General features: G+C 46.1%; 3 protein-coding genes across 6 annotated transcripts in view; 1 reads left to right on the top strand and 2 right to left on the bottom strand.

Moving 5' to 3' along the window:
* Positions 1-110: 110 nt before the first annotated feature.
* zgc:162872 (BAR_ACAPs and ArfGap_ACAP domain-containing protein) lies at positions 111-9,850 on the bottom strand. Of its 2 annotated transcripts, XR_004789291.2 has the most exons (22): positions 9,461-9,850; positions 9,316-9,373; positions 7,960-8,079; positions 7,802-7,855; positions 7,342-7,400; positions 6,966-7,149; positions 6,852-6,896; positions 6,653-6,748; positions 5,894-5,968; positions 5,362-5,465; positions 5,201-5,252; positions 4,992-5,092; positions 4,765-4,876; positions 3,910-4,103; positions 3,418-3,487; positions 3,165-3,259; positions 2,727-2,952; positions 2,522-2,631; positions 2,331-2,441; positions 1,759-1,820; positions 1,438-1,663; positions 111-1,330 (listed from the first exon to the last, which is right to left on the bottom strand). XR_004789291.2 is itself a non-coding variant. In XM_035621883.2 (21 exons), exons 1-21 carry the CDS (start codon positions 9,511-9,513, stop codon positions 1,524-1,526), a joined length of 2,121 nt encoding a protein of 706 aa, XP_035477776.1. In that variant the 5' UTR covers positions 9,514-9,850; the 3' UTR covers positions 111-1,523. The 2 variants fall into 2 exon arrangements, 1 of the variants encoding a protein (XP_035477776.1); XM_035621883.2 differs by having other exon boundaries at positions 111-1,663.
* Positions 9,851-10,515: 665 nt separating this feature from the next.
* Positions 10,516-14,088, bottom strand: LOC118298137 (integrin-linked kinase-associated serine/threonine phosphatase). 3 transcript variants are annotated; one of them, XM_035621960.2, is made up of 10 exons: positions 13,828-14,088; positions 13,087-13,239; positions 12,827-12,944; positions 12,462-12,568; positions 11,936-12,029; positions 11,659-11,746; positions 11,379-11,515; positions 11,105-11,224; positions 10,947-11,028; positions 10,516-10,754 (listed from the first exon to the last, which is right to left on the bottom strand). In XM_035621960.2, exons 1-10 carry the CDS (start codon positions 13,868-13,870, stop codon positions 10,614-10,616), a joined length of 1,083 nt encoding a protein of 360 aa, XP_035477853.1. In that variant the 5' UTR covers positions 13,871-14,088; the 3' UTR covers positions 10,516-10,613. The 3 variants fall into 3 exon arrangements, with proteins under 3 accessions (XP_035477853.1, XP_035477852.1, XP_035477855.1); XM_035621959.2 differs by having other exon boundaries at positions 13,078-13,239; positions 13,828-14,086; XM_035621962.2 differs by lacking the exon at positions 13,828-14,088 and having other exon boundaries at positions 13,091-13,229.
* Positions 14,089-14,274: 186 nt separating this feature from the next.
* LOC118298189 (latent-transforming growth factor beta-binding protein 2-like) overlaps positions 14,275-17,600 on the top strand; it is a 16,148-nt gene continuing 12,822 nt past the window's right edge. The window contains exon 1 of the mRNA XM_035621964.2: positions 14,275-14,772. Coding sequence (XP_035477857.2) covers positions 14,600-14,772 — 173 coding nt within the window. The 5' untranslated portion in view covers positions 14,275-14,599. The remainder of the gene's footprint in view (positions 14,773-17,600) is intronic.

Genomic DNA, 17,600 nt, shown 5'->3' with positions numbered 1-17,600 from the left:
TATAAATAAAAGAAAACACAAATACAACCAGACATATAGAACTTGAATTAAGAAATGCATTTTTTATATATATATATATATATGGACAAAAAGCATCTGCTAATGTAATGTAATATAAACATTTTCATTGTTTTATTTAGTAAAATAAGTTTTCACGTCAGTAAACCTCAACAGATACGTAATGTCTGTGAAAGACTCACATCAGACGCTTTCTACCGGCCGAGCTCTGGTATGAAGTAACTTACAGGAGGAAGTACAAGTACTCAGTTACTTGATCCTTCAGAGACTCATGGACGAGGATTAAGACTTTTATTAGCATCACGTTAGTAACAGAGTGAATAGAAATGTTTCATCTCAGGTGAAAACAGAAATTCTCCCAGAGGCAGAATCTGCTCGTCGTCCGTCACAAGGTTTGAAATTTTCTGGCTTAAAATGTGGGTGGACGTTTGTGCAGCAGCAGCGTGACATCTCAGATCGGCCTCGGGGCTGTTGGGTCACAACAAACTACAACATGAAAGTTAATGAAACACTTTGTATCCTGAGCGTGCTGAAGTCTGTGAGGAAAGTGGCAGAAGGAACTTCACGCTCATTCAAGTTCAAATCATTAAAAGCTCCCGTGAACAAGAAAGTATCAACCCCTCCACACACGGATCGTATTCAGACGCTGCGCCTTCAAACGAGCCGTCGGGACTCACTGCACTCAGCCAAGCAAATGCATTTGATATAAACAAAAACTACAACAAGTGGGACATTTCAAATCAAACGCTGTCGTTTCTTCTCTGTATCGGGTCACAAGTGTTGGACACATTGAAATGTCGACCTGATGGTGGCGCCACATGAACAGTCAGAGGATCACAGGAGTTAAATACAGTTCATCCTCTGGGGAACATGAACGTCTGAACCACAGTAAACCACATGAATCCATCCAGTGACTCTCAGTACGAACCACAGATGTGAACCTGGTGAAGGAGGAGGAGTCAGTGGGGTCAACGTTAAACTAGAATCAAATCTTTAAAACCAGGATTTAAATTATTACGTTTCCTGACCGGACAGATATGAAGGTTCTCTTAGCACCTTCCCGCTGAATAATACAATAAATCCTGTTATTATAATGATCTGATCATCAAACAGATGATTAACCATTAAAAAATAAATAATTAAATTAAGGTATCCTTAAGGTCTTGAAGTTGAAGTGAACTCACGACCTGCAGACGCCCTCTTTAAGGACAAAGCGACTTTCAGGCTTCTCAGACGAGAATATTCCGTCTCTGGCGTCCGAGGCAGATTCAGTTCCTCATCCATCATCTTCCATGGTGGTCACACGTAGTAACTGAACATTACATATATTATGTTGTTAATAAGACTATATGAGACTACGTCGTTATATCTTATGTGTATGAATCAGTAAGCTCTTCTGAATGTTGAAATGAAACCTGCCGAGGTTCTGAGGAGGTCTGCGGCCCGACGGACCTCCGGCCTCGGCTTCTGTCACTCCGATGTCTTTTCAACACTGTTTTGCCTGTTCACCGTTTCTCCTGCTCCTCCTCCTCCTCGTCATCCTCCTCTCGTCCTCGGCTGAACTGCCGCCGGCTGAGTTTCTCTGGATCGTGAGAGGCCATGTTGCTGAAGTCGCGGAAGATGTCCTGAAACGTCTCGTCGTCCCCTGAGGAAACGCCACATTTACAGTCAATGCGCCGCCGTTTTCAGACGTTCGTCAAGAGTGACGGACGACACGCGAAATAATAAAAGTCGGCTCACCGGCAGATCCGAAGACTCCCTCTGAATCTCTCATCTCTTCATTCATCCTGGCCATTCGCAGCCTGAAACCACAACCCACAGTCACAGCGAATACAGCCGTTTACTCGTCATGATAAATAACAGCTACAGTAAACAGCTGCTGGACGGACGATTCTCAGATCGTAATGGCCAGTTTGTCCTGAAGGTGGCGTCAGAGGAAAGTTTTAAAGTTCAAGTTTTAAAGGATGGAGACTCTTGACTTGAAACCTGAGAGGCCTCGGCTGCGTGACTGAGACAGTTAAAGGCGTCAGGACGTTAGTTTACTACTGACGTTCTGGCTTGTCTACGTGTACAGAGAGAAAATGATGAATAGTGACGTATTTTATTTGTCGTTCTCTTAAAGTTAGAAAAGATAATGATGGGTTGCTAAGGTCAGATAAACCTCAGTCCTGATCCCCGGCTCTTACTTAGCTACTTAACTAACTTAATTTGTAACCAGCTCCGACTGAGCGACCTTAGCTTGTAAAACGTTGATAATAAGCTACTCGTGGCTTCTCCTCTGATAATGATGACGAATATCAGAGGCGACTCACAGCGTGACGATGTCAGCGTGGGCCGTTTCCACGGCGATGGCCAACGGGTCCTGCCCTCTCTCGTCCACAGCGTACTGATTGGCTCCTCTCTTCAACAGCAGACACACCTGACTACAACGGCCAATGAAGATCAGTGGCATTTAAGCTTTATGCAAACAAGGTCAGTGTGCGCACACAGTGAGCGTTATTACCCGGTGTGTCCGGCGGTGGCAGCGGCGTGCAGCGATCCCCGCCCCCTCAGGTCTCGGTGGTTGACGTTCGCTCCGTTCTGCAGCAGGAACTCGCAGGCCAACAGCGACCCCTGCAGGCGGCACAGAGAAACACACACTGACAACACGGAGACGACAGAAACCCTGGAAGTCATTGGTAATATTTTACTGCGCGAGGCCTCCTCACCCCGACGGTGGCTCCAATGAGCGCCGTGCGTCCCTCCTCCTCGGCGTTGCTGCCGTTGACGGCCGCCCCCTCGGCCAGCGCCGCCGCCATGGCAACCAGGTCTCCCGCCAACGCCGACCGATACAGGCGCAGCCCGGCATCGGATTCACGAGCTCCGTCGGCGCCGCTGTTCCGCACAAATCTCTTCTCCACATATTTCTCTTTGATCCACGTCTCTTTCTCGGCTCTGAGGAGAAAAACAAGTTCACTCCGTTTAAAAAAATATATTTTGCAATCATTCATTTATGTAACTCATCAGCAGCCCACAAACAACATTTGACACATGACTAAATACATGAATCAACCTCTGACAAATTTAAACACATTGATCAATTATGAAAATGGCAGCTGATTGATTGTGTGAGTGATGAAAGACAAACGCAGGCGCGGCTGTTTTACCGCGAGCTGTCGGACGTGGGTTTGACTAGTCCTTCCTCTGAACATCGAGCCTCGTAGATCCGGTTCATGACGTCATTTCCTAAAACGCAAAAGAGCTGAAGGGAAGAAGAAGAACAAAAAGAAGAAGAAAGACAAGAAGATGAGGTCATTTTAGTTCTCTAGCATGTGACCAGAGTTTAGAGTAAGACACAGATACAAAGACTAAATCATTTTAAAATGTGTTTGTATGTTTGTGTGTGTGTGTGTGTGTTACCTTCAGCTGCTCGGCCTCCCATGAGTCCAGGGTGAGCGATCGAACCTTCGACAGGTGAACACCCAGGCTCCTACAAACACGATGACATCACTACACATTAATACTAGGGCATACTTAAATATATAGATATATAAAAATATATCTATTGATTTAAATTCTAAAAAACATGACACAAATGAATATCATACTGTCTAGGATGACCACTCAGGTGTAAACAGGAAGTAGATTGTCTCCCTGTGCAGTCGGTTGTTTAGAAACAGAAACTCCTCAGAGGAGGAAGTGTTAGCGACGCTTTGACTGATAAGAACCAATCAGAGAAGAGAACGTGGGCATCGTCTGCGTCATCGTTTACGAACTAAACGGGACCGGGGGAGTTTCCACACAACTCTGATTCAGAGACAGGCGTAACCTTAGCAACAGTGATGAGTTTCGCATGTCAGTGGGTGTGGAGGACGACAAGTTGAGAGAGGACACGCCTCCTGCAGCGGGTACCTGTGTATGCCGGAGCACTCGATGCACATGGTGACGCCCAGGTTGATGGAGGCCCAGCGAGGCTCCTCCTCCTCGCAGTCGCAGCAGCGCCGGTTCCCGGGGCCCCTCAGGGCCACGCCCAGGGCCGCCTGCCTCTGGGTGGGGGGGCCGGGCGAGTCGCCCCCACCGCACAGGAGGGAGGGGGCCTCTTTAGGCTGAGCAAAGACGACACATACTGTTATGTTAATGTGTATTTATCTACAGTGTCAACAAATATTTAACTTGATTAACTGTGTTATCAGTTATCTTGGTAACGATTAATAAAAGACTCCTGACCTCTAATAATCTAATCTAATCAATAAGCAGAAGATGATGGATTATGGTTTTCTTTGTGGGAGCGGGGCTTAGGAACTATACTCCAGCCAGACACCAGGGGGCGGGTCTTAGGACCTACACTGCAGCCAGACACCAGGGGGGCGGGGCTTATGACCTATAGTGCAGCCAGACACCAATTCAATTCAATTCAATTTTATTTGTATAGCGCCATACCACAACATACATTGTCTCAAGGCACTTTACATAGTGAGGTCAATATTACAATATTACAGGGTAAAACCCAACAAATCCCACAATGAGCAAAGCACTTGGCGACGGTGGAGAGAAAAAACTCCCTTTTAACAAGAAGAAATTTCTGACAGAACCAGACTCAGTTGCAGGTGGTCATCTGTCTCAACCGGTTGGGGTGAGGAGAGAAATGGGGGCGGGTCTTATGACCTGTACTTCAGCCAGACACCAGGGGACAGGGCTTAGGACCTATACTGCAGCCAGGCGCCAGGGGGCGGGGCTTATGACCGAGTTGAGGTGTGAGGAACCTGCCTGAGTGAGCTGCGCTCTGGCTCCCTCCCTGTACGCGAGGTGGATGCTGCCCTGCAGCGCGCTGAGCCAGGCCTGCTTCAGCTTCTCCGAGTCGGCCTGCAGGGCGCAGCACCTGACAAACAATGACACCACACATCCGTGATGATTGTACACATTCACGAGCAGCAGACTCACACCTTACTGTGTGTGTGTGTGTGTGTGTGTGTGTGTGTGTGTGTGAGTCTTACATCTGGACGGAGAGCAGTTCGAAGCAGAAGCGCCGCTCGACGTGTTCCAGGGATTTGACGGCGCAGAGTCTGAGATCGTGAAACAGAACCACGGCGTCGTCCTGCGGCCGAACAGAGCGATGGTGATGAACATTGTTACAGTTTTATGTCTTGATACACAACCTTCATCAGTATTGATCACGAGATGGTGATTGGCTGACACGTCTGACCTTGTGTGACTTCCTGTAGAGGAGCCGATTGTCTCTGATGGAAAACCAGCATCTGGAAAACAGATTAACTATTAAAAAATGAATCATGTCCACGATGCCCTAAACATGATAAGATTAAATTCACACAACAATGAGACACAACACAGATGAAACATCTTCACCTCTTCCAGGTTCTGGTTTTCCTCCTGGAACGTTTGAACAGGTAACCCTGGATGATGTCATCACTCCCAGGACACGGGCCGACCATCTGCTCACCTGAGGCATCCTGAACACACACACACACACACACACACTATATATTACTAAAACACTACGGTTACTACTAATATACTACAGATACTACTAAACTACAGATACTACTACTATACTAGTTACTACTACTATACTACAGTTACTACTTTTATACTAAATATACTACAGATACTATTATGACTTCACTACAGATACTAATACTATACTACAGTTGTTACTACTACTACTACTAAACTACAGATACTACTACTATACTACATCTATACTACAGATACTACTACTATACTGCAGTAACTACTACTATACTACAGATACTACATCTTTACTACAGATACTACTACCAAATATACTACTACCACATCTATCACTCAAGTTCATGATTAAGCTTCAGCAGCAGATTCGGGGTCAGAGGTCAGAGGTCAGAGGTGATGAGGTTCTTACTCTCTGCTGCACCAGCAGGTGTTTGTTCTCCAGCTCTTTTCTTTCAGCTGCACAGTCTGTGGACAGCTGGGACAACTGAGGGACAGACAGGAGGACAGACAGGAGGAGAGAACGGAGGAGAGACAGGAGGAGAGATAGGAGGACAGACAGGAGGAGAGACAGGAGGAGAGAACGGAGGAGAGAATGGAGGAGAGACAGGAGGAGAGAACGGAGGACAGACAGGAGGAGAGAACGGAGGACAGACAGGAGGAGAGACAGGAGGAGAGAACGGAGGAGAGAATGGAGGAGAGACAGGAGGAGAGACAGGAGGAGAGATAGGAGGACAGACAGGAGGAGAGACAGGAGGAGAGATAGGAGGACAGACAGGAGGAGAGAACGGAGGACAGACAGGAGGAGAGATAGGAGGACAGACAGGAGGACAGACAGGAGGAGAGATAGGAGGGCAGACAGGAGGACAGACAGGAGGACAGACAGGAGGACAGACAGGAGGAGAGACAGGAGGAGAGATAGGAGGGCAGATAGGAGGACAGACAGGAGGACAGACAGGAGGAGAGATAGGAGGACAGACAGGAGGACAGACAGGAGGAGAGACAGGAGGACAGACAGGAGGGCAGACAGGAGGCCAGACAGGAGGACAGACAGGAAGAGAGACAGGAGGACAGACAGGAGGAGAGATAGGAGGACAGACAGGAGGACAGAGGTTACAGGACATTCACTGATTCATCATTCATCAGAGAGGGGTCAGAGGTCAGACATCACCTGTGCTGCCATGGTCTTCATGGTGGGATCCAGGTCTCTGAGGAGGTCGAAGCCTTGATGGAAGAAGGTGAACTGAGCCTGGACGAAAGAAAAGACCTGACAACACACACACACACACACACACGCATCCTTTTCAATAAGGACACATTAAAAGGAGCAGCATGTGTGTGTGTGTGTGTGTGTGTTGGGTTCAGCTCACTGAGTTGAGGATGTCGACCCTCTGCTGAGTTTTGAAGGTATTTAGCTGAAAGAAAAGGAAAAGTTAGAAAACGAGCTTACAAGTTTCCAGCCCGTGTCTCTGGAGCTGTCATACCTGCAGACAGTAGTCCAGGGCAAAGTGCTGGTGACATTTGCGCGTGGCGAGCAGCAGGTGACTCGCCCGCTCGGCGTCGACTGCTCTGTGACGAGACACCTGAGCGTTTTTCACCGCCGCCGTCTCCAAATCGACGCCGATTCGAACAAACTCCCTCCTGGTCTCTGCCAGCTGGGGGAGGAACCTCACACACACACACACACACACACACACACACACACACACACACACAGAGACACACACAGACACACACAGACACACATACAGACAGACACACACACACACACACACACACACACACACACCTTCATCCTCATCATCATCATCATCAAGACTCCCAGCTGTGTGTGTGTGTGTGTGTGTGTGTTGGACCTACTGTGTACAGAGGTTGGTCATCTGTTGACTGATGGCTCTCTGAGTCTGATCAAACAACATCTGAGGACAAGACACATAGATTAACAACTACAAATACTACTACTATACTACAGATACTCCGACTGTTACTACTACTATACTACAGATACTACGACTATACTGCAGTTGTTACTACTACTTCTATACTGCAAATACTACTACTATACTACAGATACTCCTACTGTTACTACAACTACTACTACTGCTATACTACAGTTACTAATACTATAATACAGATACTACTATTGTTACGACTACAACTATACTACTATACTACAGTTACTACTACTGATACTACTACAGATACTACTATTATTACTACTACTACAGTTACTAAACTAATTATTTTTATGATCCTCTAATTTACAGCAGATTAAAACGTGCAGGGTTAGAGCATGAAAACAGGATGTGTGTGTGCTCACAGTGTGGAAGCCGACCATCTCCTGCAGGCCCTGGTTGAACTGGTTCAGACAGTTCTGTGGGAGGAAGGAAACAGGAAACAGGAAGTAGGTGAAAAAACATTGCAAAGGAAAACGTCTGTTATTATTAGCATTAGCATTAGCTTCACGTGGTCCCGTACAGTGATGACGCTGTCCTTCCTCTGGTACACGGAGAGCTCGGCTAGGCTGCTCAGGAACAGCTGATTGGCTGAACTGTACGCTTGACCCGCCTCCACCATCCTGCCGCACAGCTTCATCGCCTGATTGGCCAGAGACACAGATTATAGACCAATCAACAGGGTTCCTCTGTAGAGTCAGAAGACTGCAGGTAAAGTTACACAAACTGTGTGTTGTGTCATAGTAGTACTTACACAGTAGTAGTACTTACAAATATAAAGTACGACTACACAGAAAACACAGAACACTAGTAGAAGTATTCACAGTAGTAGCACAAAGAGGACAGTATTAGAACCAGTGGCATTAATCGTTAGTAATCGCTGCAGTATTATACAAGAAGAAATCGTAGTACTCGTCACCTAGTAGTACTAACCTATAACCAGTGGTAGTAGCAACAGTAGTAAGAGTAATAGCAGTGGTATTGGTTGTAATAGTTGTTACAGTAGTACAAGTAACAAGAGTAGTAGAACTGGTAGTCATAGTAACAGTAATTTTTAGTGGTAGTATTAGAAACAGCAGAAGTAGTGGACCATTAGTAAGCAGTAGTAATAGTACTAATAGCAGTAGTACTATGAGCAATACAAGTAGTACTATTAGCAATAGTAGTATAAGTAGTTGTAGTAGTATTATTATTAGCAGTGAAAGTAGTAGTTTTAGTCAAGTGGCGTTAGTCGCAGTACAATTAGCAGTAGCATTAGTACTCTTCGTAATAGTTGTAGTAGTAGTTGTAGTAATAGTTGTAGTAGTTGTAGTAATAGTTGTAGTTATAGTTGTAGTAGTTGTAGTAATAGTTGTAGTAGTTGTAGTAATAGTTGTAGTTGTAGTAGTAATAGTAGTAGTAGTTGTAGTAATAGTTGTAGTTGTAGTAGTAATAGTTGTAGTTGTAGTAGTAATAGTAGTAGTAGTTGTAGTAATAGTTGTAGTTGTAGTAGTAGTAGTAATAGTAGTAGTAGTTGTAGTAATAGTTGTAGTTGTAGTAGTAATAGTAGTAGTAGTTGTAGTAATAGTTGTAGTTGTAGTAGTAATAGTAGTAGTAGTTGTAGTAATAGTTGTAGTTGTAGTAGTAATAGCAGTAGTAGTTGTAGTAATAGTTGTAGTTGTAGTAGTAATAGTAGTAGTAGTTGTAGTAATAGTTGTAGTTGTAGTAGTAATAGCAGTAGTAGTTGTAGTTATAGTTGTAGTAGTTGTAGTAATAGTAGTAGTAGTTGTAGTAATAGTTGTAGTTGTAGTAGTAATAGTAGTAGTAGTTGTAGTAATAGTTGTAGTTGTAGTAGTAATAGCAGTAGCAGTTGTAGTAATAGTTGTAGTAATAGTTGTACCTTGTCCATGTTTGACTCCAGCAGAGAAACTTCCTTCTCAAACTGATCCAGGTTCAATCTGAACAAAATAAATCGAACATCATCATCATCATCATCATCAGGTGGACTGCACATGCGCAGTTTGTGTGTGTGTGTGTGTGTGTACCTGAACTCAGGTGAGTCTTTCACACACTCCTCAAAGTCCAGCAGTGAGTCCATGTTGTCGTGTGTCTCTGTCACGACGTGTAGATAAACTTCTGACGGTTAGCCTGTTAGCCTGTTAGCCTGTTAGCTCCGCAGCAGCAGCAGCAGCGGTGCATCCCGGTCCGCCCGCTCTCTCTCCGGTGACTCATGTCTCTCTCTCCTCCTCTTCAGACCTCGTCCGTGAGCCGGGGGTCAGGCGCCGTGCACGCGCTCCTGCCGGCGCGGTTTGAACGGACGCGCGGATCAGAACGCAGAGTTCCGGTGCGTTCGATCAGTGCGACAGCTGTTCGAGCATCCTGCTGTTGATGTCGTTGCTAACCGACCGCTGAGTTCCGCCTCGGATCCGGGTCGGATCACGTCCGGGCAGTGGGGAGACAGTGACACCGGGCGGCCCGGGTTGGTACTACAAGCACACCTGTCCTTTCCAGATAAGTTGTAAACTAAATTCCTTAAACAGTTTAGTCAAATATAGTTTGACTAGTAACGTTTCATCTGTTAGTTATTAGTCGAAAAGTCAGAATCTGTGATTATCTTTGCAACGTTACCACAGTGATCAGCTGGATGTTGGTTCGAGGCCACAGGATCCATTGATCCTTGGTGTCCCGGATGAAACAGCTGAATCTTATACAGATTTGTCTTTACACAGACATTCTTAAGCTGAATTTTTTCACACTGAATCCTTTTTTGAACACAGAAGTCTTGAACATTGAAACACGAGTGAAAATCAATTGTCGAAATTTTGAAGTGTTGAATTCAGATGCAAAAAATTCAGAAACAAAAATTCAATGGAAACAAATTCAGTAGCAGAAATTCAGTGCCTTAACAAATTTCAAAGTCTGGTGAGAGAGATTTGATTCCATACAGTTTGACAAAATGGGAACGAATGTAGGCTAAAAGTACCGGGCAGAAATATATTACTTATATTGCACCAAAGCATTTTGGGAACTGTAGTTTCAAAATGTAGACACAGCGTCTGAAGATTAAATCAATCTGATCATTAAATCACGTCAACAGCAGTAAAGAAAAGGATTTTATTGGAAAACAGACAAAACAAGGCAGACAACAGTAGCTGTGTGTGTGTGTGTGTGTGTGTGTGTGTGTGTGTGTGTGTGTGTTCAGAAGCCAACAGAGAGCAGGATCACGGTGACGTTGTCGGCGCAGCCTCGTCTCACCGCCTCACTGGCCAGCTGCTGACAGGCAGCTTCAAACCGCACCTCCTCCTCTGTTAACCCCGCCCTCTGCTCCACACTCCCATCCTATGAGAAATACAAAAAAATATAGATATACACACACATTGTAAATTATTTTGATTGTATCATGTCCCTATTATTATGAAACAAGTAAGATCAGTGAAAACAGCTAATTGGACAGGAAACAGCTGATCAGAGAGGAAAGCAATCGGACAGGAAGCAGCTGATCGGACAGGGAGGTACATCTGTGACACAAACCTGCAGGACGTTTAGGACGAATCGAACGGCTTCGTCGGCAGAAAACACCTTGAACAAACCGTCACAGGCGAGAACGATGAACCTGAGGAGAGACGACCGGCGTCAGCAGCAGCAGCGACTTCCTCTCACAAACCTGCGTCCGCGGGTTCTGTTCTTGCCTGTCATTGGCTGAGAGCTGACACCTCCTCAGGTCGGGTGAGGAAATGACTCCACAGCGTTTGTACTGTCCGTCGCCGATAGAGCGGGAAACCTCGAGGACGCCGAGCACTCTGCCGTCCCTGCAACACACACGCACACACACACAGAAACGTTTGCTCCATCGGTCTTTATGATCTGTTCATCATAGATTCAGATCGCCCTGATTCAGATCCTAAGGAGCCTGTGACTGGGTTTAGGATGTGGCTCCGCCCCCTGTGAGTGTGCGCTGCATACCGGACGGTGCCTCCCGCTCTCTGGATCCTCATCCTCTCCTCATACATGGTCGGGTTGTGCTCTTTACTCAGAGCCAGAGTCACTGTCTTCCTCTGTCCATCTGCCGCCGCCGCCGCCTCCGTCCGACACAACACTGCCTGGAGACACGAACACAGAGAGACGTCACCGCAGCGTCTTTCAGAGGGGAAACAGATTCACAGAAAGTGTCCACAAGAACATTTTTTTTCTAGTGGTTTAACCTGACGCGGCCGCATCACGTGGACATAGCTTGTGAATTTACCCTGCTGTCGCCCAGACTGGCCACGTACACCGTGTCGTCCACCACCAGCACACACGTGGCCGTCGACCCGTCCTTCCACGCCGGTTTCCTGTTCAGAGAAGAAACACAAGACCGAACGTGGGAAAACCGTCAATTCTCCAGGAAGTGTCACTGATACATCAGAACTATTCCACGTCTGTGGAAAACTTTATCATCTCGTAAACGTTATCACCCTCAGGCAGAATCTGCAGTTGTAAGAAGCGTATGATTGACGATGACATGGAACAAACCGTCTTACTGGCTGGAGGCTTTTCTCAGAAAGTCTTCATCCGTCTGTCTGAAAGTGTCCAGGAGACATTTCTTGATCAGTTTGTCCAGATTCTCATTCTCTCCTGAGAGAAACAACACATTTTGACCGTTTAAGCAGACGACCACAATATAATAATTATAATCACGACAAACATGACATGAGAAATCAATAAACTGGCTGTGGAGGAAAAATCTGTCCTGACTCTCAGAATGTTGAGTGTGGTTAAAAAGTTGGTCCGTTGTCCTAAATGTTCTGAGACAGAGCGTTTCTATGGAGACAGACATTCTGTCTGTGAGGTGACCACATTATTCTGAGAGATAAATACACCCACAGAGACGTCATGCACTGACCACCTGTTGATCTGTGTTACCAATCAGAAATCTCCTCAACATATTGAGCACCTGTAATAAATACTTCTGCTGAAGACGTCCACGAGCTCCATTACTTCATGATTCGGATGCATCAAATGACACTGACGCGACAACCTGCCGACTCGTCTCCGCCCCGAACTCACCGCTCGGGAACTTCTTGGCCAGATTGTGATGGAGATGCTCTGCAGCGAATCGGGAGGCTCGAGCTCCGCCGTGACCGTCGAATACCGCAAAGTAGGAAACACGTGATCTGCGGGACACAACGAGACATGAGACACAACGAGACATGAGACACAACGAGACATGAGACAAGAAACAACGAGATATGGGACAGTGCAGGTCCCTGAGCTCCGCTCGCGAACCGACACCATGTATAGTCACGAGGAGGGGGGGCTAAACACTCCAGAGAGTTTCTGATTGGACGACAGAGTGGGTGAAGGGATGATGTCATCAAACGGGTGACAGAATGTTGGTTAATACAAGAACGAGAGGAGAAATGAAGAGTTACACTTGTCCAGGCAGAGTCGACAGACAGCCACTCATGTCCGGCAGCAGCACGTGGGCGTCCTGCATCTCGTCCCGCTCGCCACGCCTCGCCGCCACGTAGCCCCTCAGCACGGGGAGGCCTGCACAACGACACACACACACTGTGAGCCCACACACACACACACTCTTGGTCTCTTCACGTCCTGTTTCTGTCCGACAGCTTTGGTGAAATAAAGAGAACAAAAAAAACATTGTGGTGGAACAGCTGAAAACCTTCTTTACAAACTTTCTTGATCTTCCCTCGCTCCTCCCTCTCATCAGACTGAGCATCTTCTCGTTTTCTTTTTACACTCCTCTCCTCCTCCTCTTCCTCCTCCTCCTCCTCTTCGTCGGTGGCCCGCGGTCGCACCGTGAGCGGCGCTGACAAAACCGAACCTGAGGACGAAACAAACCAAACACAAAGTGACTGAGCCCCAGAGTGTCCCACTATGTATTAAAATTAGAGCCCGACACGGATATTATTGGCCAACATATATCAGCCTTTAAATGTTGCATTCATGTTTTCACATTTTAGGTAAAAAAGTTAATGTTTACTTCTTTAATTCAACTTCTATTTGGTTGTGTTTTTATTTATTTTTTCAATTTCTAGTTATTTATGATAAAGTTTATGGCTAAACTAAAATATCGAGCCTCAATAACATTTCTGTCATAAAGGTTTGACAACGACAACTTAGGAAACATTGATGGATAAAAACCCGACTGATATGGATTATTTTTTATTTTAACATAAATAACTGTTAATTAAATAAATAGAAATTTCAAAATTAACGTTTATTATTACCTCTAATGTAAACATCTCTAAACATATCGGCCGATACGATATGTCTGTGAAAGGCTGATATCGACCGATATATCGGTCGGGCTGTGAAACATAACCGCGGTGGTCTGAATAAAGATCATGATCATAATGATATTCGTCAACCGTCACTGTCTCTACATCGTAGCCGGGGATCGGTCGCTCACCGCCGGTCCGTGTGGGCTCCGGCAGGTCGTCGAACAGGTCCATTCCGTTAGCTCAGGAGCTAACCAAGCAAGCTAACTAGCAGCTAGCAGCTAGCCGCCGGTACCGGGGGTGACACGGGCCCGCCTTCAGCTCCCGGAGTCCGGTTAGTGAGCTCCCGGGACAAACCGTGAGAGGAACGTTCGTGACGCGGGTCGAACTGTTCCGACCGACGGGAAATATTCTGGAATGAAAACGAAGTGAGTCTCGTCCACTGCGCATGAGCAGAACCCTCGTGTTCGCAACACTTTCTCCACACAGCCATTTCCGGTCTCGCCCCTTCAAAAGAAAAGACTCGTTTACAGTTACTATTACTACTTCTTTTGACTTGAAAAGTCCAGACCGCCTGAGAGGGTCTGGACGGTGCAGGACTCTTCAGGTGATCATCACCTCTGCTGCTCCTATACCTCCTTCCATCCTTCCATCCTTCTATTCTTGCTTCCATTCCTGGGCCCTGGCCTCTTATTGGCTGTGAATGTGCTCTGCTCCTATTGGCTGACAGCAGTATAAATACAGGGGCCGGACGCTCCACTCAGTCACACACATATATATATACATACATACATACACACACATACATACATACATACATACATACATACATACTCCGTTCACACGCAAACGCAATGTATTTTGCGGTGTTTTAATCTCACGGTGTAAAAAAAAATATCAAACAAATCAAAACGTGCAGATTTTCCATTCCCCCGAGCCTCCTGTCAGCTGCTGGCCTCGGTCATGCGGATCTCTCTCCTCTTCCTCTGGACCGGCTGGATCCTGACTCTTCACACCGCAGCTCCGCGGCGTCCGCCCCGGGCGGAGGGAGGCGCGCGGCCCGGCGCGGCCCCGGCGGCGCGGCCCGGCGCCGGGGAGCAGCTCCGAGGAGGCCGCGGGAGAGCAGCTCCGACCGGGTGAGCTGCACCAACACTCCTCACCTGAAGTGTTCTTTCATTGATCATACACAGGATTTAAAACTGTATGATAATAATGCTAATAATATTAATACTTTATTACTTTATTATCACCTGTTGAAGAGTGGAAAGAAAGAGAAAGTTCCACTGTATCTTAACAAATACTTAAAACAGTTTCCTCTGATTCCGTTTATATTCTGAAGGTTTTTCATAATGTAAATATTAAAAAATAATAATGTTGAACCTGATTTTTGTCCAATGTTCAGAATTCTGTTCTGCAAATGTTTGAAAATTAGCTCATATATTATTTTCATATTTAACTAGAATGTATAACATCAGAACAACAACAACAACATCAACATCCTTCAAATCACACAATCAGTGTCTGATGGTTTTCAGGAATAATTCAGTGAAACCAGTGAACATGTTAAAGAAAGAAGCCCCGCCCCTTGGTCCTAATCCAATGTCCATCAGACAGACAGACAGACAGACAGAGAGACACAGACAGAGAGACAGACAGACAGAGAGACACAGACAGACAGAGAGAGAGACAGACAGACAGATAGACAGAGAGACACAGACAGACAGAGAGACACAGACAGACAGAGAGACAGACACACAGAGAGACAGACAGACAGAGAGACAGAGACAGACAGACAGACAGACAGACAGACAGAGAGACAGAGAGACACAGAATGAGAGACAGACAGACAGGTGAGACAGACAGACAGACAGAGAGACAGACAGACACACAGAGAGACAGACAGACACAGACAGACAGACACACAGAGAGACAGACAGACAGAGAGACAGACAGACACAGAGAGATAGACAGACAGACAGACAGACAGACAGACAGACAGGTGAGACATTAAAAATAATCTCCTTTGCAGAGATAAATAAAGAATTTCTGAAATTTTTTATAACAAAAACAAAGAATCGTCATAATGTCCTCTGTGAAATGTTGACCCGGTCGACCTTTAGACTCAGACCTCAGCTCAGTGTCAGTACTGTTGATGATGGCGTTGGGACGCGTGACGTCATAGGAAAATGGCCGCCGTGTGACTACGGTGTGTGTCTGTGTGTGTTGCTCACGCAGCGGCGAGCGAAAGGTTCGAGGACGAGAGTTCACTCTTCACCGTCCGTCAGCTGAGCAACGGTTCCATCTGTTCTCTTCCTGTCACTGGTCATAAAACATCCGACCAATCGGCATCTGGCAGGTGTGCTAGACTGCAGACGCCTCAGGAATGTGTGAAATTCTGTGTGTGTGTGTGTGTGTGTGTGTGTGTGTGTGTGTCCAGTCTCAAGTGCAAGTGATGGATGCAAAGTCAACAAACACACACACACACACAGAATTTCCAGATCTCTGCGTCTAATCCTAAACCCTGTGAACTGACTGGCCTTATAAAGTGTGTGTGTGTGTGTGTGTGTGTGTCTGTGTGTGTGTGTGTGTGTGAACAGAGCGGCTTCAAAGAGGTTAAAAACAGGCGTGTTTGTATGAGTGTGTGAAAATGGGAAAGAGCTCTTCTCAACACACACACACACACACACACACACACACACACACACACACACACAGACAGCTCTTTGATTTGCTCCTCAGACTCTCAGGTCGTCCTCTGTCCACACTGGACAAACAAACCCCCACAGGAAGTGAAGCCTTATATGGTATTTTGTGGGCGTTTATTTATGCGAAAATTTGCCACAGGTGTCAGGTGACCTCCATCTGGTTCACGCACTTTTCTGTAGATGGAAGCGTTCGATGAGTCCGACGTGTTTCGACCGTCAGGACCAGAACACTTTCTCTTCCCCTCAGTCCACTCGACCAGCGGGTCAAGGCCACGGCTCATGTTTCACTCTGACGAGTTTCCTCGTCTCCTCAGTCGAGCGGGAGATGAAACGCGGAGCAAACAGACCGCTCAGTGTGCTCGCGAAGATGAAAGAGGAGAAGGTTTGAAGTTGCTGTCGCGGGCGAACGGACGACGTGGTGTGAGAACCAGAGAGCGACTGTGAAGTCGATGAAACCTGATGTGAGGCGACGACGCCACGTTGAAAGATCCACACGGACGTTTTGACATGTTGAAATCAGATACGACACGAGTAATGTTCACTGATCCAGATCACAGACTGTAGACAAAGATCCTCCTGATCGCCCCCTGGTGTCTGGCTGCAGTACAGGTCATAAGCCCCGCCCCCTTCTGTCATGTGAGCTAGTTCTTATCACTGATGTTTGTTCACGTGTTTCTGATCACTTTGCTTCTCATTAGTTATTTGATGATTTAAAAACTGAGGCTGAGACGTCATGATTGACAGCTGACACTGACTCAGGATTAGTCGAGAGCCTGTGTGTGGGCGGGGCCTTGATTTTCTGGTCCTAAATGCCTCATCAGTGCAAAATGGCATCACACGTCCCCTAGATCGTCTTTATATACAGTCAGTGATCGTCTTTATATACAGTCAGTGATCGTCTTTATATACAGTCAGTGATCGTCTTTATATACAGTCAGTGATCGTCTTTATATACAGTCAGTGATCGTCTTCATATACAGTCAGTGATCGTCTTTATATACAGTCTCTGATCGTCTTTATATACAGTCAGTGATCGTCTTTATATACAGTCTCTGATCGTCTTTATATACAGCCACTGATCGTCTTTATATACAGTCAGTGATCGTCTTCATATACAGTCAGTGATCATCTTTATATACAGTCAATGATCGTCTTTATATACAGTCACTGATCGTCTTTATATACAGTCTCTGATCGTCTTTATATACAGTCTCTGATCGTCTTTATATACAGTCTCTGATCGTCTTTATATACAGTCA

The sequence above is a fragment of the Scophthalmus maximus genome, chromosome 11 (assembly GCF_022379125.1).
Source record: "Scophthalmus maximus strain ysfricsl-2021 chromosome 11, ASM2237912v1, whole genome shotgun sequence".
NCBI lineage: Eukaryota > Metazoa > Chordata > Actinopteri > Pleuronectiformes > Scophthalmidae > Scophthalmus > Scophthalmus maximus.
The sequence above is the reverse complement of the archived record's forward strand: the minus strand, read 5'-3'. Positions and strand labels throughout refer to the sequence as shown.

What these genes read in the sequence shown, in the direction of transcription:
- zgc:162872 (XM_035621883.2), bottom strand. Translation starts at nt 9,513, where the DNA reads ATGGACTCACTGCTGGACTTTGAGGAGTGTGTGAAAGACTCACCTGAG. An exon ending in CCCACGTCCGACAGCTCGCG is followed by an intron (nt 2,953 to 3,164) that starts GTAAAACAGCCG and finishes TTTTCTCCTCAG; the next exon opens with AGCCGAGAAAGAGACGTGGA. An exon ending in GGGAGTCTTCGGATCTGCCG is followed by an intron (nt 1,664 to 1,758) that starts GTGAGCCGACTT and finishes GCGTTTCCTCAG; the next exon opens with GGGACGACGAGACGTTTCAG.
- LOC118298137 (XM_035621959.2), bottom strand. Translation starts at nt 13,870, where the DNA reads ATGGACCTGTTCGACGACCTGCCGGAGCCCACACGGACCGGCG. An exon ending in GGCCAAGAAGTTCCCGAGCG is followed by an intron (nt 12,030 to 12,461) that starts GTGAGTTCGGGG and finishes TGTTTCTCTCAG; the next exon opens with GAGAGAATGAGAATCTGGAC. An exon ending in CAGCTCTCAGCCAATGACAG is followed by an intron (nt 11,029 to 11,104) that starts GCAAGAACAGAA and finishes GTCTCTCCTCAG; the next exon opens with GTTCATCGTTCTCGCCTGTG.